The 18,680-nt window shown below is 37.9% G+C and overlaps 1 protein-coding gene across 6 annotated transcripts in view; it reads left to right on the forward strand.

Annotated features, from left to right (window-relative positions):
- Positions 1-18,680, forward strand: part of EPS15 (epidermal growth factor receptor pathway substrate 15) — a 131,831-nt gene that overhangs the window by 17,671 nt on the left and 95,480 nt on the right. For all 6 annotated transcript variants that reach the window (XM_070509950.1, XM_070509947.1, XM_070509951.1 and 3 more), the window contains exon 2: positions 16,797-16,838. In XM_070509950.1, coding sequence (XP_070366051.1) covers positions 16,797-16,838 — 42 coding nt within the window. The remainder of the gene's footprint in view (positions 1-16,796; positions 16,839-18,680) is intronic.

The raw sequence follows: 18,680 nt of genomic DNA on the forward strand, positions 1-18,680 counted from the left end.
AACCACATGATCATCTCAATTAATGAAGAAAAAGCATTTGACAAAATTCAACACCCTTTCATGATGAAAATACTCAATAAACCAGCAATAGAAGAGAACTTCCTCAACATAATAAAGGCCTTATATGAAAAACTGACAAGTAACATCATTCTAAATGATGAAAGGCTGCAAGCTTTTCCCCTATGATCAGGAACAAGACAAGGATGCCCACTTTTTTTTTTTTTTTTTTAAAGATTTTATTTTTTTCCTTTTTCTCCCCAAAGCCCCCTGGTACATAGTTGTATATTCTTCGTTGTGGGTTCTTCTAGTTGTGGCATGTGGGACGCTGCCTCAGCGTGGTTTGATGAGCAGTGCCATGTCCGCGCCCAGGATTCGAACCAACGAAACACTGGGCCGCCTGCAGCGGAGCGCACGAACTTAACCACTCGGCCACGGGGCCAGCCCCAAGGATGCCCACTTTTGCCGCTTCTATTCAACATAGTCCTGGAAGTTGTAGCCAGAGCAGCTAGGTGAGAAAAAGAAATAAAAGACATCCAAATTGGAAAGGAAGAAGTAAAATTATTTCTGTTTGTACATGACATATTTAAAAAAAAATTATTGTGGTAAATAATGCGTAACATGAGATCTACCCCTTAAGAAATTTTTAAGTGTATAGTAGAGTATTGTTAACTATGAGCACAATGTTGTACAGCAGATCTCTGGAACTTAAAAAATCTTGTATTACTGAGACTCTATACCCATTCAACAGCAACTCCCCATTTCCCTCTCCCCCCAGTCCCTGACAACTACCGTTCTACTTTTTGCTTCTGTGGTTTTTGCTACTTTAGGTATCTCATATGAGTAGAATCATGCAATATTTGTCCTTCTGTGAGTGGCTTATTTCACTTGGGATAATGTCTTCAAGGTTCGTCCATGTTGTAACATATGACAGGATTTCCTCCTTTTTTGTGGCTGAATAATATTCCATTGTATGTATGTACCACATTTTCTTTATCCATTCATCTGTTGATAGACAATTAGGTTGTCTCTACTTCTTCACCATTGTGAATAATGCTGCAGTGAACATAGGAGTGCAAATATTGCATGTCAGTGGTAAACTTTGAGGGTTTGCCCTCTCTCCCATTTTGTAAGTCATTACATTGATGAGACTTCCTTTTAGCGAAGTCTTTGCTGTTTTGGAAATGAGAAATGGAATAACTAATAAACATGCAAAAATGCATGTTTTCTCAGTTCACTTTAAGATTTATTTAGGAAGTGGTGTTTATTTCAAATTATACTTGAGATAAAAAAGTGAGGTGGTGTGAATATATTTTTTAAAGTGTTAGGTCTGTAATATGAAAAAAATTGAAATAGCAAAGATTTCTGTTGGTTTATATTCTTTAGGTTAGGTCTATATGGTTCCAGATACTAGTCAAGAAGTATAAAACTCACTTTATCAGCCAGTGTTATCCATTTTTGTAATCCTTTTGTGTGAGTGATAGGAAATGCCAATTTTGTCTTAAGTCTCATCAATGTAAGAAAGGGAGTGTGTTAGCTTATGTAATTGAAAGGTTCAGAGTAGAGCTGGCTTCAGATGTGTTAGGGTCTCAATGATAACAGTACTCAGTTTTTCCTTAATATTTTGACTCCAGTCTCAGGCAGCCTTCCTCTTTGTAGCACTAAGATGATTGTAAAGCCTCAGGCTTGTCTACTTTATAACTCCAAGTCCAGTGGAAAAGAGAGCCTCTTTTCTGATAGCTCCCACAAATGAACTGAGATTTTCTCTGATTGGACTGACTAAGGTCACGTTTTTCCCTGAAACAGTTGTTATAGAGAGTGGGTTGAAGAGTAAGTTTGTCAGAAAGAATTGAGGTTACTGATTGTTATGGGTTGAATTGTGCCCCTCTTCTCTCCCCTAAATTCGTATGTTGAAATCCTAACCCCAGTACCTCAGAATGTGACTTTACTTGGAAATAGAGTCATTACAGATGTAATTAGTTAAGATGAGGTCGTACTGGAGTAGGGTGGGCCATTAATCCAATATTAATGGTGTCCTCATCAAAAGGAGAAATTTGGACACAGACATGCACAGAAGGAGAACACCATGTGAAGACTGGAGTTAGGCTGCCACAAGCCAAGGAACTACCAGAAGTAGGAGAGAGGCCTGGAACACATCCTTCCCGAGTGCCTTCAGAGGGAGTATGGCCCTGCCAACACCTTGATTTTGGACTTCTGGCCTTCAGACTGAGAGACAGTAAATTTCTGTTGTTCTAAGCTACCCAGTTTGTGGTACTTTTTTATAGCAGCCCCAGCAAACTAATACAGTGATCATAAATTTATAGTAGTACCAGTCTGTCCTGTTGAGTGACTTTCTCAGCTGTAGCCTCAAAGAAAAGAGGATAGTTGGGTTCATCCAGGTTTGGGATTTTCCTATACTGATATGACCAAAAGACAAGAGGAGCAAGGGTATTTAGGTTATTGCCAAGAAGATTATTGAAATGATGCATCATAGAATCTAAACTGAATGAGGAGGAAAGTAAAGCAAAGAGAAGGTCTGATGGATCAGGGTGAAAATGAAAGGGTCCATGGATAACAGGTCTTAGAGAGGTCAAAGGATGATAACTTGAAAGAAGAGATTATGGTTGGAAAGCAAGATGCTTGAAATAATGATTTAGGAGATAGACTGCTTTCAGGTGCTCGTAGAAGGGCCAGGAAGGATGTTACCATGGTAGTAAGAGGATGACTGGACCGTAGCATATGTCCACACTGGTGGTGCATTGTATAACTCTGTGTTTTGGGGAGACATTGGAATGAACGAGATCAAGGAAGTAAGAAGCCAGATTATTGGATGGGTTGTCCAAGTCTACGGTGAAGTCATCCAGTTTGATGGAGGTTTAGGGTGAAGAGGAAGACAATCAGCCAGGTGCCAAAGCATTAGATGAATGAGATAGAGAGGCCAAGAGGTTAAAAGATAACAGTGATAAGGAAGAGAGTAATTTTGTTGAAAGGAGAGCCTCAAAAGAGTAGTACTTTATTTTGTTTTTAAACAAGAAGTCAAGTACAGTCATGTGCCGCATAATGACATTTTGGTCAACGATGGACCACATATATGATGATGGTTCCATAAGATTAGCAATATATAGCTAGGTGTGTAGTAGGCTATATCATCTAGGTTTGTGTAATGATGTTTTATGTAATGTGTAATGTGTAATGAGGAACGTATCCTCATTCGTTGTTAAGTGACACATGATATAATGTGGACAAGCTGCACAGGTGAGCAAAGAGTATTTTAATCCCATTTCTAGAACCTGAGATAGGCAGGTTGTTAAACCGGACAGCTACCATTTGAGAAGGGAGGTGAGAGATTGAGTTTCATAGGGAATTGAAGGTAACATTCTGAGGAAAGATTGTGTCTGGCTTTCTCCTCGGGAGAGGACCAAGTGTTAGTTCATGTAGAGAGGTGGAAGGAACATTCTCAGAAGAGGTTGAGGAAGTAAGGACTTGCCTTATGTTTTTCTTTCTCTCTGTACTAGACCAGTAAACTTGAGAGAAGGGACTATGTATAATTCATTACTGTGCCTAGCTCAATCTTTGGCAAGTAGTAGGTTGTCAATAAATGTTGAATAAATGAATTTATACTCCCAGCAATATTTGAGAATTTACTGCAAGAAGGAATTTCACTAGCAGTGATTCATTCAACTAATATTTATCGAGGGCTTCCATATATAGGTGCTATGCTAGATATTGGGGATATGATGGTGAACAAGATAGATGTGGGTTTCTGCTCTCAAGGAGCTCGTATTATAGTGAGGGTGACCAAAAAAACACGCACATACAAAATAAAAACAAGTTGTAATAAGATCTTTGAAGGAGACAAGGCTGAGGTAGAAAATGTGAGAAGAGGACCTACGTTTTTTTTTTTTGGCTGAGGAACATTTGCCTTGAGCTAACATCCATGCCAATCTTTCTGTATTTTTTAGTATGTGGGCTGCCAGCACAGCATAGCCGCTAACAGTATTGTAGGTGCGTGTCCAGGAACTGAACCCAGGCCGCCGAAGCGGAGTGCGCTGAATTTCACCACTCAGCCACAGAGGGCTGGCCCAGAGGACCTACTTTCTGATGATCAGAAAGTCTCTGAGTGGGTAACATTTAAGCTGAGTCCTAAAGAAAATGAAGACATTAGCCGTGCTTTTCAGGAGGAGAGAATGACACATGCAAAGGCTGTGAGTTGAGACAGTTTGCTCTTTTAGAAGAACTGAAACATCAGAGTGAAGTTAGTGGCCCTGGGTGAGGCTGGATAATGCAGGGAGTTGAAGCTATGGCAAGGAGTTTGGATTTTATTTTTTGTCAAATAAGATACCATTGAGGGGTTTAAACAGAAGAATGTTATGTCCTGATTTATATATTTAAATGACTACTGTGCCATCTATCTGGAGAGAAAAATAGGCAAGAATAAAAGCAGATGGGATGGATAAAATGTTGTAATAGTCAATACAAGATATGGACTAAGATATGGAGAGAAGTAGATGAGTTCAACATGACTTGGAATTAGAGTTGTTAGGACTTGCTCATAGAGTGAAAATTGAGAGTGAGGGAGAGGGTAACTCTTAGGTATTTAGGTATTTGACTTGTGCACCTAGGTGGTTGGTAGTGGGAGAGGAATAGGTTTTTGGAAAAAGAAAAATACAAGTTCTGTTAAGATGTTTGGGAAACATCCAAGTGCAGATGTAAAATGGATGGTTAATATACAAGTTTGAAGTTCACAGAGGAGGTCTGAACTAAAGGTATCAATTTGGTGGTCATCAGCATAAGTAGTTTTAACTATGGGAATTGATGTAATCATCTGGGTTAATGTAGAAAAAGGATGTGAGAGATGAGGTTGTGAATATCCTTTGTGAAAGGTAAAGTGCTGTACAAATGTGGGAAATAGTTATTCTGTTTCATTTGTTCCTTGTATGAATTTTTATAAATCCATGTATTTTTCGTGCTTAAAAATAATACTTCTTCCAGTGATTTCTGTTCATTTTGGACTGGCTAGAACGGCATATGTAGCACTCACTGTCTTCTGATGAGAGACCAGAGCTACTTTTCGTCATTCTTTGTTACTTTGCCGCCTAGATTTTTGATCAGGTTGAATTGGATTGAACAAAAGCTAGCCCTCCATTGTTGGTTTGAGTTGCTCGTATTGTCTGTTTATACCCATTGTTTTTCAGTGGTATATAGCTGTACGATCTTTTGAAGTTCTTTTGCCTGCTCTTTTGCCTGCTGGCCCCGAATGTAAACGATGTTGAGGGCAGGAGCCCTATGTGATTTTTGTAACCCCAGACACCTAAATCTATTGTTCTGTCTGTAGAAGGCATCCAGAGTTGTGGATGACAGAGCTGAGGGTTAATGCTGTGCATTCTTTAAGGATCTGCACAACTGGCTGCTTGTGTTTCCTTGAACTCCTCCTCCTCACCAGCTCTAAAGATGAGAACTGCTCTGCTTTCTTTCTTTTTTTTTACTACCTGGTATACTTTGGTGTTAGGTTACCTATGTGTTAATTTTTGCTAGATTATACTGCGCTAAGAAACAACCCCAAATATCAGGAGCTTACAATAACAAAGGTTTATTTATTGCTCACGTTATAGATTCCATAGTAGTCAGCTATCGTTCTACTTCATAGTTCTTTTCCATTTCAGGATCTAAGCTGAAGGAGCACCCCCTGTTTGTGACATACTGTCTTCTTGGCAGAGAGAAAAGAGCAAGAGCTGGTGAAAACACAATAGCTCTTAAAGCTTTTCCTTGGAACTGAAACTTCCTCATATTTCAGTGGCCAAAGTCAGTCACATGGCCAGGCCAACAGTAGGGTACCCACAGAGGCACTAAAAATCACATGGCAACAGGCAGGGATGTTAATACTCTTATAAGAGGAGAATAAATGGTTGAGAATTATGATGCAATCTACCAGAGCTTAGGGTGGTATACTATGCTATGTTTCTGTAATAACTTTTTTCTTAGTAAAGTTTATTATACTTTACATGATTTTTTTCTTAATAAAAATAGCAGTGCTCTCTCTTTTTTTTTTTTTTTTTAATCTTTTTTGCGTTAGTTAGGATGTTGATTCAAGCCAAAATCACAGTGGCTTAAACAAGAGAGAGTTTCTCTCTCTCAGGTAGCTGTCCAAGTAGGCTAAGTGGTGTGGGGCTGATATGGCAGCTTCATAATAGTGTCAGGGACCTAGGCCCTCTTTCTCTTGATGCTTTTTTATTCTCAGTCATGTGTCCCATCTCTCAGTCTGGATAACTCCTTCATGTTCTGCCACCATACCTGCATTCTGGCCAGCTGGAGGAAAGGCTGGGAGGTAGGAGGCATTCTCCTTCCCTGCAGGTGCACAGCCTGGGAGTTGGACACATTATTTCCTTTCAGATTTCACTGAGGAGAGCTGGGATTTCGGGAGAGGCTGGGAAATGCAGCTTTAGCTATGTGTCCGCATGTCCAGGTAAAGCTTAGGGATACTATTGCTAAAGAAAGAAGACAAGAAAGGATATTAGAGAACAACTAGCTATCTCTTTTTATTTCAATTAATTGAATTCATACAAAACCCATGAAAAATAGGGGGCTGGCCCCGTGGCCGAGTGGTTAAGTCTGTGCGCTCCGCTGCAGGCAGCCCAGTGTTTCGTTGGTTCGAATCCTGGGCACAGACATGGCACTGCTCATCAAACCACGCTGAGGCAGCATCCCACATGCCACAACTAGAAGGACCCACAATGAAGAATATACAACTATGTACTGGGGGGCTTTGGGGAGAAAAAGGAAAAAATAAAATCTTTAAAAAAAGAAAAACCCATGAAAAATAGATATTATTAGCACTTTACAAATAAGGAGACAGGCTTTTCAAAGAGGTGAATATAAGTTGCTCAAGATCATACACCTAAGAAGTAATGGAATGGGCTTTGATTCTAGGCCTATCTGATAGTAAAACCTGAGCGTTTTTTTACAAAACTATGTTGACTTTCTAACTTCTCTTATTTACAAGCATTTAACATTTTTTCAGAGTAGTAATAAGTAGCTATTGACTGTTTAGAAGGAATTCTTACATTTATGAATATTTTACTTTGTGGCAACTGATAAGAGTTGATGATATAGCTAATGAATAAATAATTGCTTTTAAATTATGATAATGTTAGAATTTTAAAAGGTCAGATTTTGATTTTGACAACTTTAAAGTTTTCCTTTAGAAATTAATTTATTGCTAAAAATTCATATGCAGTTTTGCAGACTGATTTCAAATTTTTGGATTTTTATATTTTTCCTCAAATTGAAAATAGCATTATTGTTTTATTCTAATTATAAAAGTAGGACATACTTATAAAAAAGTTTTCAGAGAATACCGTTTATAATCTCGTTATCCAGAGATAATCATTGTTCCCGTTTTAGCTATGCCTTTCAAATTTTTTTCTTTGCATTCATTATGTATGTTGTGTATGTGTGATTTTTTTTTAAATCTAAAATTATCATATTTCATTTAAAAAGTGCCAATTTTACTGAGACACACCAAAAAACACTCTGGTTATCTTGCTTGATGAGTGAATTGGCAATTTGGATGGCTTTTTCCATTGTCACTTAGCTGTATCGTGTTAGTATCAGCATAGGCTGTACTGTAGAATCACATTAGTGAGCTAGTACTTCCCCAGATGTATTTATGTAGTAACCAATGTGTCTGTAATGCAATGATTAATAAGGTACAGTTTGGAGCTTGGTATTTCTTACTGTGTATGATTTTTTTCCTGGGAATTGAAAATTCAACTGAATTGTCTTTAAAAATTAACTCTTCCTTATTGAGAGAATGTATTTTATTTGCTTTCTTTAGCAAAGTATTTACACCCTTGTCTGTAAGTAGGGTGAATATATAATTTTTCAACCAAACTGGGACATTTTTGAGAATGAAAGGGACATTACAAATATTTAAAATTCTGTGAGTTTTAAAAAATATTTATTTTTTTGGCCATCAAAATGGTTTTGTTACATTGGTAGATCAGTAAAATAATTCTATTCAAAGTGTGTTTTCAAAAGTAAAATTTTCTAAAACGTTTGTTCTGTATTACAACAAAATAAACTCTTTACGTTGATTATCAGAATGTTAAAAAACGGGCCTGGCCCCGTGGTCGAGTGGTTAAGTTCGCGCACTCTGCTGCAGGCGGCCGGCCCAGTGTTTCGTTGGTTCGAATCCTGGGCGCGGACGTGGCACTGCTCATCAAACCACGCTGAGGCAGCGTCCCACATGCCACAACTAGAAGGACCCACAGCGAAGAATATACAACTATGTACCTGGGGGCTTTGGGGAGAAAAAGGAAAAAAAAAAATCTTAAAAAAAAAAAAAGGAACTTTGTTTAAAAAAAAAAAGAATGTTAAAAAACATAAACAGAATAATTACTTTTGGTAATAATCATATTTTTTATCAGTTTCTGAGCCATATCTGTCTCTAATATTGTGACACTAATACTTTTCTGAACAATGTAATTATTTTCCAATATAGTTTAACTAGTTTTAATTTTTACATATAATTGTTTGTAATATTTTTCAGTTACACTTTTATGGTTTGTGGTTGTTAATCCTTTCAGTTAAATCTTCTCTATAACCAGTATTATTTTTAATGGCTAATATACTCTATGTATGTTGTGACTTACCTGGTTAGCTCAGGAAAAATTTTGCTAGATAGAGAATATTCCTCATTCTGATTTTTTCTTACTGAAAACAATGTTTGTCAGTTCCAGTATTTTCAGAGGCAGTGTCTTTTTGCCTCTCTTAAAGGTACTCTCTTTGCCAGACATTTTTAATTTTTTTTTTAAAGATTGGCACCTGAGCTAACAACTGTTGCCAATCTTCTTTTTATTTTCTCTTCTTCTCCTCCCAAAGCCCCCCAGTACATAGTTGTACATTCTAATTGTGAGTGCCTCTGGTTGTGCTATGTGGGATGCCGTCTTATCATGGCCTGATGAGTGGTGCCGTGTCCTCACCCAGGATCCGAACTGGTGAATCTCTGGGCTGCCGAAGCGGAGCACGTGAACTTAACACTCAGCCACAGGGCCGGCCCCAACAAATGTTTTTATAAGATAAATCTTGTCATTAAGTTGTCCCTATTTATGATTATTTTACATGTTCTACTAAATTTAGATACTGCAAAATTGTAGGCTTTCATTACATTCCCGTACAGAATATAAATTTATCCCATTAAGAATAGGAAGACGTGCGGCTGGCCCTATCATTAAGTTTGTGCTTCTGCAGCCCAGGGTTTCCCTGGTTTGGATCCTGGACATGGACCTAGCACCACTCATCAGGCTATGCTGAGGCAGCATCCCACATAGCACAACTAGAAGGACCTGCAACTAGAATATGCAACTACATACTGGGGGGCTCTGGGAAAAAAGAAGAGGAAAAAAAAAGAAAATTGGCAACAGATGTTAGCTCTGGTGCCAATCTTAAAAAAAAAAATAGGAAGACTTTTGATGGAACTCCTACAATTTATTACAAAGTGTAATTATAGAAGTTCAAAATCAAATTCTGTATACTATTTGAGCTCTCATCAATTAATTTGTTCAGTTCTTCCCTTATTTTTGATGGATATGCTTCAATGTCTTGGCCAACTTTGTTTAAAATAATTGGTATTTGGTAAAAGCTGAAGTTTCTTTGGAGCTTTATTCATTGACTTTAATCATTCCTTAAAGATTTCCAGCTGATTTTGAACAATATGCAACCAATTTTTACAGGACTTGTTTTCAAAAAGATTCAATACAGAGACAGGTTGGACTCAGAAAGTCAGTTTTTCAAAGATTCCAGCCTTTAAAATATGATGATAGATTGCAAGTAGAGCACACGTATTATGATGTTGAAGTATTTCTTTGTATTCAGTACCATTTTTATTCTTAAAATTTTAACTGTGGATGTGTGAAAACCATTTGCAAATTTTTTTTGTTGAGGTTATGAGTTTATAACATTGTAAAACTTCAGATGTACATTATTATTTGTCAATCACCATATATATGTGCCCCATTACCCCTATGACCACTCCCCAACCCACTTCCCCTCTGGTAACCACTCATCTGTTCTCTTTGTCCATGTGTTTGTTTATCTTCCACATATGAGTGAAATCAGGCAGTGTTTGTCTTTCTCTTTCTGGCTTATTTCGCTTAACATAATACCCTCAAGGTCCATCCGTGTTGTGGCAAATAGGATGATTTGGTCTTTTTTTATGGTTGAGTGATACTGCATTGTATATATATACCACATCTTCTTTATCCACTCATCAGTCGATGGGCACTTGAGTTGCTTCCACATCTTGGTTATTGTGAATAATGCTGCAGTGAACATAGGGGTGCGTAAGTCTTTTTGGAATGTTGATTTCAAGTTCTTTCGATAAATACCCAGTAGTGGGATAGCTGGGTCATATGATGTTTCTTAATTTTTCGAGAAATCTCCATACTGTTTTCCATAGTGGGTGCACCAGTTTGCATTCCCACCAGCAGTGTACAAGGGTTCCCTTTTCTCCACATCCTCTCCAACATTTATTTTTTGTCCTGGTAATTATAGCCATTGTAACGGCTGTGAGGTGATATCTCATTGTAGTTTTGATTTGCGTTTCCCTAATAATAGATCTTTTCATGTACCTGTTGACTATCTGTATATCTTCTTTGGAAAAATGTCTGTTCATATCCTCTGCTCATTTTTCGATCAGGTGGTTTTTTTTTTTGTGGTTGAGTTGTGTGAGTTCTTTATATATTATGGAGATTAACCCTTTGTTGGATATATGATTTGCAAATATTTTCTCCCAGTTGGTGGGTTATCTTTTTGTTTTGTTCCTGGTTTCCTTTGCCTTGCAGAAGCTCTTTAGTTTGATGTAGTCCCATTTGTTTATTTTTTCTTTTGTTTCCTTTGTCCAAGTAGACATAGTATTTGAAAAGATGCTTCTAAGACTGATGTCAAAGAGTGTACTGCCTATATTTTCTTCTAGGAGTTTTATATTTTCATGTCTTCCCTTCAAATCTTTAATCCATTTTGAGTTCGTTTTTGTGTATGGTGAAAGAAAGTGGGCTACTTGCATTCTTTTGCATATGGCTGTCCAGTTTTCCCAACAACATTTATTGAAGAGGGCTTCCTTTCTCCATTGTATGTTCTTGGCTCCTTTGTCAAAGATTGGCTGTCCATAGATGTGTGGTTTTATTTCTGGGCTTTCAGTTCTGTTCCATTGATCTGTGTATCTGTTTTTGTACCAGTACCGTGCTGTTTTGATTACTATAGCTTCGTAGTATATTTTGAAGTCAAGGATTGTGCTGCCTCCAGCTTTGTTTTTTCCTTCAGGATTGCTTTAGCTATTTGGTGTCTTTTGTTCCCACAGATGAGTTTTAGGATTCTTTGTTCTATTTCTGTGAAAAATGTCATTGGGATTCTGATTGGGATTGCATTGAATCTGTAGATTGCTTTAGGTAGTATGGATATTTTAACTATGTTTATTCTTCCAGTCCATGTGCATGTAATATCATTGCTTTTCTTTATGTCATCACTGATTTCTTTCAATAATGTCTTATAGTTTTCATTATATGTGTCTTTCACTTCCTCGGTTAAATTTATTCCTAGATATTTTATTCTTTTTTTGGAGTTGTAAATGTGATTGTATTCTTGAGTTCTCTTTCTGTTAGTTCATTATTAGAGTATATAAATGCAACTGATTTTTGTAAGTTGATTTTGCACAGTGCGACTTTGCTGTGGTTGATTTATTTCTAATAGTTTTCTGATGGATTCTTTAGGGTTTTCTATATGTAGAATCATGTTGTCTGCAAGTGGTGAGAGTTTTACTTCTTCATTGCCAATTTGGATACTTTTTATTTCTTTTTCTTGCCTAATTGCTCTGGCCAAAACCTTCAGTACTATATTGAATAAGAGTGGCGAGAGTTGGTACCCTTGTCTTGTTCCTGTTCTCAGAGGGATGGCTTTCAGTTTTTCCCTGTTGTGTATGATGTTGGCTGTGGGTTTGTCATCTGTGGCCTTTATTATGTTTACTTTCTTTCTGTACCCATTTTATTGAGAGTTTTTATCATAAATGGATGCTGTATCGTGTCAGATGCTTTCTCTGCATCTATTGAGATGATCATGTGGTTTTTAGTCTTCATTTTATTAATGTGGTATGTCACATTGATTGATTTGCAGATGCTGATCCACCCCTGTGTCCCTGGTATAAATCCCACTTGATCATGGTATATGATCCTTTTAATGTATGGCTGATTCAGTTTGCCAATATTTTGTTGAGGATTTTTGCATCTATGTTCATCAGCGATATTAGCCTGTAATTTTCCTTCTTTGTGTTCTCCTTGTCTGGCTTTGGGATCAGAGTGATGTTGGCCTTAGGAAGTGTTCCATCTTCTTCAGTTTTTTGGAGTAGTTTGAGAAGGGTAGGTATTATGAATGTTTGGTAGAATTCTCCTGAGAAGCCATCTGGTCCTGTACTTTTATTTTGGGGGAGGTTTTTGATTACTATTTCAGTCTCTTTATTTGTGATTGATCTATTCAGATTCTCTGTTTCTTCTTGATTCAGGTTTGGGAGGTTTTATGAGTCCAAGAATTTATCCATTTTTTTAGATTGTCCAATTTGTTGGCATATAGCTTTTCATAGTATTCTGTTATAATTCTTTGTATTTCTGTGGTATCCATTGTAATTTCTCCTCTTTCATTTCTAATTTTATTTATTTGGGGATTCTCTCTTTTTTTCTTAGTGACTCTGGCTGAGGGTTCGTCATTTTGTTTATCTGTTCAAAGAACTCACTCTTAGTTGCATTGATCCTTTTCTATTGTTTTGGTTTCTATTTCATTAATTTCTGCTCTGATTTTTATTATTTCCCTCCTTCTGCTGATTTTGGGCTTTGTTCTTCTTTTTCTGCTTCTGTTAGGTGTTGTTTAAATTACTTATTTGCGATTTTTCTTGTTTGTTAATGCAGGCCTGTGTTGCCCGGCAGTTGTGCCTGTCCATTGGAATCTGTGCCGACAGGGCCTGTCTGTGTTTGCCTACTGGCCGACGCTGCTTTTCATACATAGGTTCAGGCACTTTGACGGGGATCCCCTGCTCTGGCTGACTGGCTAAGCTGGTGCACCAAGTGGGAGACAGGGAGAGGCGGTTTCTTTCACGTGTATGATCCTCTGCTGCGCTCACCGGTGCCCACCTGAGCTGCTCAGCTTGGTGTGGATGCTCCCGTGATTGCTTAGCCACCTCAGTGTGGAGTGTTCCCACAGGCTAGGAGGCAACTCTGAGAGACAAGTGTTCCTGTGGAGGGCTGCCTTTTCCCCCTTCTCTCAGAGTCACTTGCCAGCTGCAGCACAATGTTCTGTGCCCTAGATCACTGCCACTTCAGAAGGGGAGGAGATCCACTTACTTTCTTCCTCTGCCTCCCGGGGCAGTTCAGCACCTTCACCTTCAGACGTTTGGCTGTGTGGATCTCTCAGACATGTATTGTGTTGTGTGAATGTCCTCTGTTGGTTTATGAATGTCCTTTTCATTTTATCTTGAGGGGGTCAGACGAAGGGAAGGGCTCTCTCCGCCATGATGCTGATGTCACTCTCCCATTTGTAAATTTTTATAATTGCACCTAACTCATTAACAGTGATGCTAGTAGAGCTCCATGATAAATAGAAATAGCCTCAAATGTTTTATGAAAATTCTGTCTATTTTCTGGAGAAACGAAACTTTAGTGCTTAATTTTGTGTTAAACATACAGTCTCTTCTTCTTTTATTAATTTTTTTTATTTCTTAAAGATTGGCACCTGAGCTAACAACTGTTGCCAATATTTTTTTTCTTTTTTTTCCCCTGCTTTATCTCCCCAAATCCCCCTGGTACATAGTTGTAGGTCCTTCTAGTTGTGGCATGTGGGACGCCACCTCAACATGGCCTGACAAGGCAGTGCCCTGTCCGCACCCAGGATCCGAACTAGTGAAACCCTGGGCCGCTGCAGCAGAGCACGTGAACTTAACCACTCGGCCATGGGGGTGGCCCCCTAGTCTCTTCTTCCTTTTTCCTGGAAGGGCTTATTGGATAATAAAAAATGATTGCCAAACAACAAAAAAGTAGTTGTAGGTTTAGACCATACAATAAATGACAAAGCTACCTCAAGAATTTTCAGATTATTGACTCTTCACATGTACTTCATTTGCGCCTAACCTGTAATTTCCTACTGACTTAGCCATCTGGTGGCCTGGTGCATCTTGTAGGTCATTGCACATGTCACTGTACTGACTGGCACACCAAAAAGCCAGCAGGAGCTCCAGTGTCAGTTACTTTTTCCACTGTCTTGCAAGGCTGTAAGGAGTTAGCTGTCCATGGTTCCTTGTGTCTGAGGATACTTTTCAATGAATCTTCTCCGTGATGTCCTTGAAAAGAAGGTGTTGGTTATGTTGTATCTATAAAGAATCGGGAAAAGAAAGATGAAATTATCACTAGTTCTCTTTCAGATTTCATCACTTGTTCAAGTGGTTGGAATACTTAGACACTGCTATCTGATACCTTGGCCAGAAGCTAAATGTAGGAACTGGCCTGGTGGTTTAGTGGTTAAGTGCACAGGCTCCACTTTGGCTGCCCAGGGTGCACAGGTTCGGATCCTGGGTACGGACCTATACACCGCTCACCAAGCCATGCTGTTGTGGCGTCCCACATACAAAAACTAGAGGAAGATTGGTACAGATGTTAGCTCAGGGACAGTCTTCCTCAAGCGAAAAGAGGAAGATTGGCAATGCATGTTAGCTCAGGGCAAGTCTTCCTCACCAAAAAGAAAAAAAATTAGATGTATACAGTAGAGGTACTAAATCCATCTTCATTTATTTTAATGTAGTGATTAATAGTTCATTTAAGAAAATGAGAAGTCTGAGGTAAATGGTAAACTGAATGGGATGCTCAGACAACAGATTGTAAATCAAGACTGTCCTGAGCTAAGCAGAGCATATGGAATCAGCATGGTATTGTGAAGGAGCAAGAAGCTTGGAGTGGGACAGACCTGTGTTTAAGTGCAGGCTCTGCCATTTAAAAGCTTGGACAAGTGACCTCTGAAACTAGGTGTATTAGAGTTCTCCAGAGAAACAGAAGCAACAGAATATACACATGCACGTGCTCTCTGATTGATTTTTAAGGAATTGGCTCATGCAATTCTAGAGGCTGGCAAGTCTTAAATCTGCAGGGCAGGCCAGCAGGCTGGGGACCCAGGGAAGAGTTGATGTTGCACCTGAGTCTGAAGGCATTCTGGAGGCAGAATTCTTTCTTCTTCAGGGGACCTCAGTCTTTTCTCTTAAGGCCCTCAACTGTTAGGTGAGGCTCACACACATAGTGGAAGGTAATCTGCTTTACTCAAAGTCTACTGATTTGCGTGTTAGTCACATCTAAAAAAAATACCTTTACAGTAACATTTGGACTGGTGTTTGATCAAACAACTTGGTACCGTGGGCTAGCCAAATTCACACATAAAATTAGCGTTCACACTATGTTTCCTCATTTGCAAACTAGGATGATACTATGTGACTCACAAGGATTAAGTATGGTAGTATTTATAAAGCACTTAGCATAATATCTTGTTAAAGTAGGCACTCAGTGAATGTTTGTTTCTTAATCCAGTCTTGTACCCATTAAGGCTATAGGCTCAACCTTGAAGCTTGAAGATTTTTTCCCTGTTTAGCTTTGTATTTCTAATTAAGACTCCCTTGTCCCCTCATCTACTTAGTAAGTCCTGTCAAATCTATCTTATAAATTTTTCTTCAAATCGTACCTTTCTTTTCTGCCATTGCCAGTATTCAGGTCGTCTGCTGGGCCATTAAAATTGTTTCCTAAGTAGCCCTCTACCTTCCATCCTACTTTCCCTCTTCACATATAAATAATCAGTTAAAATTAATACTGAGTTAAAAACTCTTGAATTTGTCCCCCTTTTCTTCCTCATTTTCTTTACTTTTACCTTGGCAGATGAAGCCCCTCATAAGGTGTCTTCTACAAAATTTCACAGCCCTATCTCCAATCCTTGTCACTATTTGAACTCCTTCCTATTCTTTTCAAACATAACTGAGCTTTCTGTTGATTGCATGCGTTTGTGCATGCTGTTACTTCTTTATAGACTCACCCTCTTCCCTTTCCCCCGTACTTCAAATTCTTGTACTGATGTCATCCTCATGAAGAACTTCCTAGATTCTCTTCCTGGTTCCAGAACACTCTTACACATTCATGTATAAGCGAACCTGAGCCTTCAAACAGTAATACTCTTAAACTACCTTTCAGATGAGATAGTAAATCTGTTCATTAGCTAACCAAGGAAGCTTTTGAACTGTGGTGTGAATTGATTGGCACTCTCTACCCACAAGCATTTCAGATTGGATGATATCAGTATCATCTTTCTGTACGTCAGTTTGTGTATTCATTCATTGAAGTGGTTTTTTGAGTTTTATTCCTAGGTACCTTGGGCACTTGGGTAGAGGCTGAATGCATAAGGCTTTGGGCATTTCAACTGTCTTTAACCAAAGCATTTCACCCCTAATTTATGTGTTGGATTTCTGGGTAAAATTTTACGTGAAGGAAAAGAGTTGTGATGTCAAAAATAGCTTTAAAATTCTTGTTTTATGTCTTATCTACCGGATTCTTAGTAATCTATATGGTTGCTTTCATTCACTCCCCTCCCCCGCAAAAGAAACAAAACCAAACTTTGAAATCAAGGATATTTTAATCTTATGCATCTTTGTTTCTCAAACATCTGTTGAATGAATGCAAGTATATTAATAGAAGTTATTGAATAGCATTTAATTTTTAATTATTTATTTATTTTAGTTATCAAGTGGGAATCCTGTATATGAAAAGTATTATAGACAGGTAAGATTTTTGTTTCTTTGTCTTCTTAGATTGAACATTAAATATACTTCACCTCTTGATTGTGTACATGCAGATTACCAGCCAGCTGGATAAATTTGACATGTCCTGTTTTCAGTTTCTTGTGCTTTGGCCTCCTGCATTGAGTACTTAATGCTTTTGACAAGCTCTCAGAAAGATGAAGGAAAGATGATTAAGCCAAAACATTTAATTGTCTTAAAAATCCATATAACTTTAGATATGTTCATCTAGATATAAATATCCAAATTAGTTTATAAGCCAAATACAAATGACTTTCATGTTGTTTTTAAGACTTATTAAAGTTTAATTTTCACAAAGTTAAAACCATGACACTCATACAAATATAAAATGAACATGTGTCAAGGATTTTCTTCAACTCGTTAATTACTGGGAATCAGAAGATGTCAAAATGAGAATATGAGTTATAGAGATATATATTCTACACCAGACAAAATTCATTTCATTGGTATGAACAGGAATCATTTGCGTTGCTATCTGTTTTCTGTAATTTAATGTCTACCCCTACAGAGTGTAGAATAACATAGTCAGTAGAAAGTCAGTTAGTGGTGCATACCATAGATCAGATAATCTCCTAAGGGTATAGACAGTCTCATTTGCCCATTTCCAAATATTGGATCATTTTTCCTAACAATCTTCTCCTTAGTTTGTGATCAGGATTACAGAAAAGGCTAGTCTCATTATGTTTGACCTGGCTGTCTGCGTAGTTGCAGCAAGTGTTAATGAACCATTATAGATCTCCTTGAGTGTGACTTGCAAATCTAGAGCCATACACTCACTATTTAACAGCTTCTAAGACCAAAGGATTAATTTCTGCCTGAAATTTCTAAAGAATCTCAGATTATACTTTTTAAAGCCTCTGTTATTTGTTCCTCTATCTTGGGGCTAGGATCCAAACCTTAGAAATTCTCTCCCCCATATTTCACCTGCAGCACATATAAATTTGAGTGAATTTATCTCATCTTGAGGTTTCCCATATCTGCTAAAGTTCCTAGCCTGGTAAGTGAACCTTGCTTTACTACCTGAGAGACTGGGACCTTCTAAACCAGGTTGCAGGCCAGTTTTCTTGGGAGAGCTTTGCAGACATTGGCTCCACATAAAGTCAATCCTTATTCCTTAATAGTGGTTTGTTCTAGCTGAATAAAAGAGAATCATTCTCAAATATGGCCTTGTTTTGCAAAGTCTGTTTACTCAATTATATCCTGATAAAAAGAAGAACAAATTGTTATTTAACCTATGTAATAATTATATTGCCATAAAAAAGTAAGGACATTCAGTCAAAGATTTTTTTTTTCTTTCACTTCTGAAGGGTCAGTGAGAATCAAATACTATTGAAAACTATTTCATTCACTTTATAAAAGCAGAGCTTACTAAATTGAGGGTTAGAGATAGTGTAAGAAAAAGAAAGGGCATTTCCACATATCCATTAGAAAATAGAGTATTAAAAGTACTACCAACAGTATTCCAAGTAAATAACCATAATTAAATTTTCCTCAACAGTTCATTCACTCCTGTGTGATTACTTCTTGGTTCCCTGCATCTTGAGTCAGGAGTCTGCTTTCATGAAATATATCTACTTCTGGACTGCAAAGAGTTCTAGAAATTCTGACTTAGTCTACCAGCACAATCTGAAAGTTGTTCAACTGTTATCAACTCAGAAGTCTTTACCCAAAAGTCTGTATTTTCAAGTGTTAATAATTCAGTGTACATGCATGAGGTTTTGAGACAGACTGTCTTTGTTGAAGACTCATTCTAGGTGGTACCTTATGACACAGCATTTAGGCAAGCATCACAGTAAACAGAAAC

This window comes from Equus asinus, chromosome 5, assembly GCF_041296235.1.
Source record: "Equus asinus isolate D_3611 breed Donkey chromosome 5, EquAss-T2T_v2, whole genome shotgun sequence".
NCBI classification, from domain to species: domain Eukaryota; kingdom Metazoa; phylum Chordata; class Mammalia; order Perissodactyla; family Equidae; genus Equus; species Equus asinus.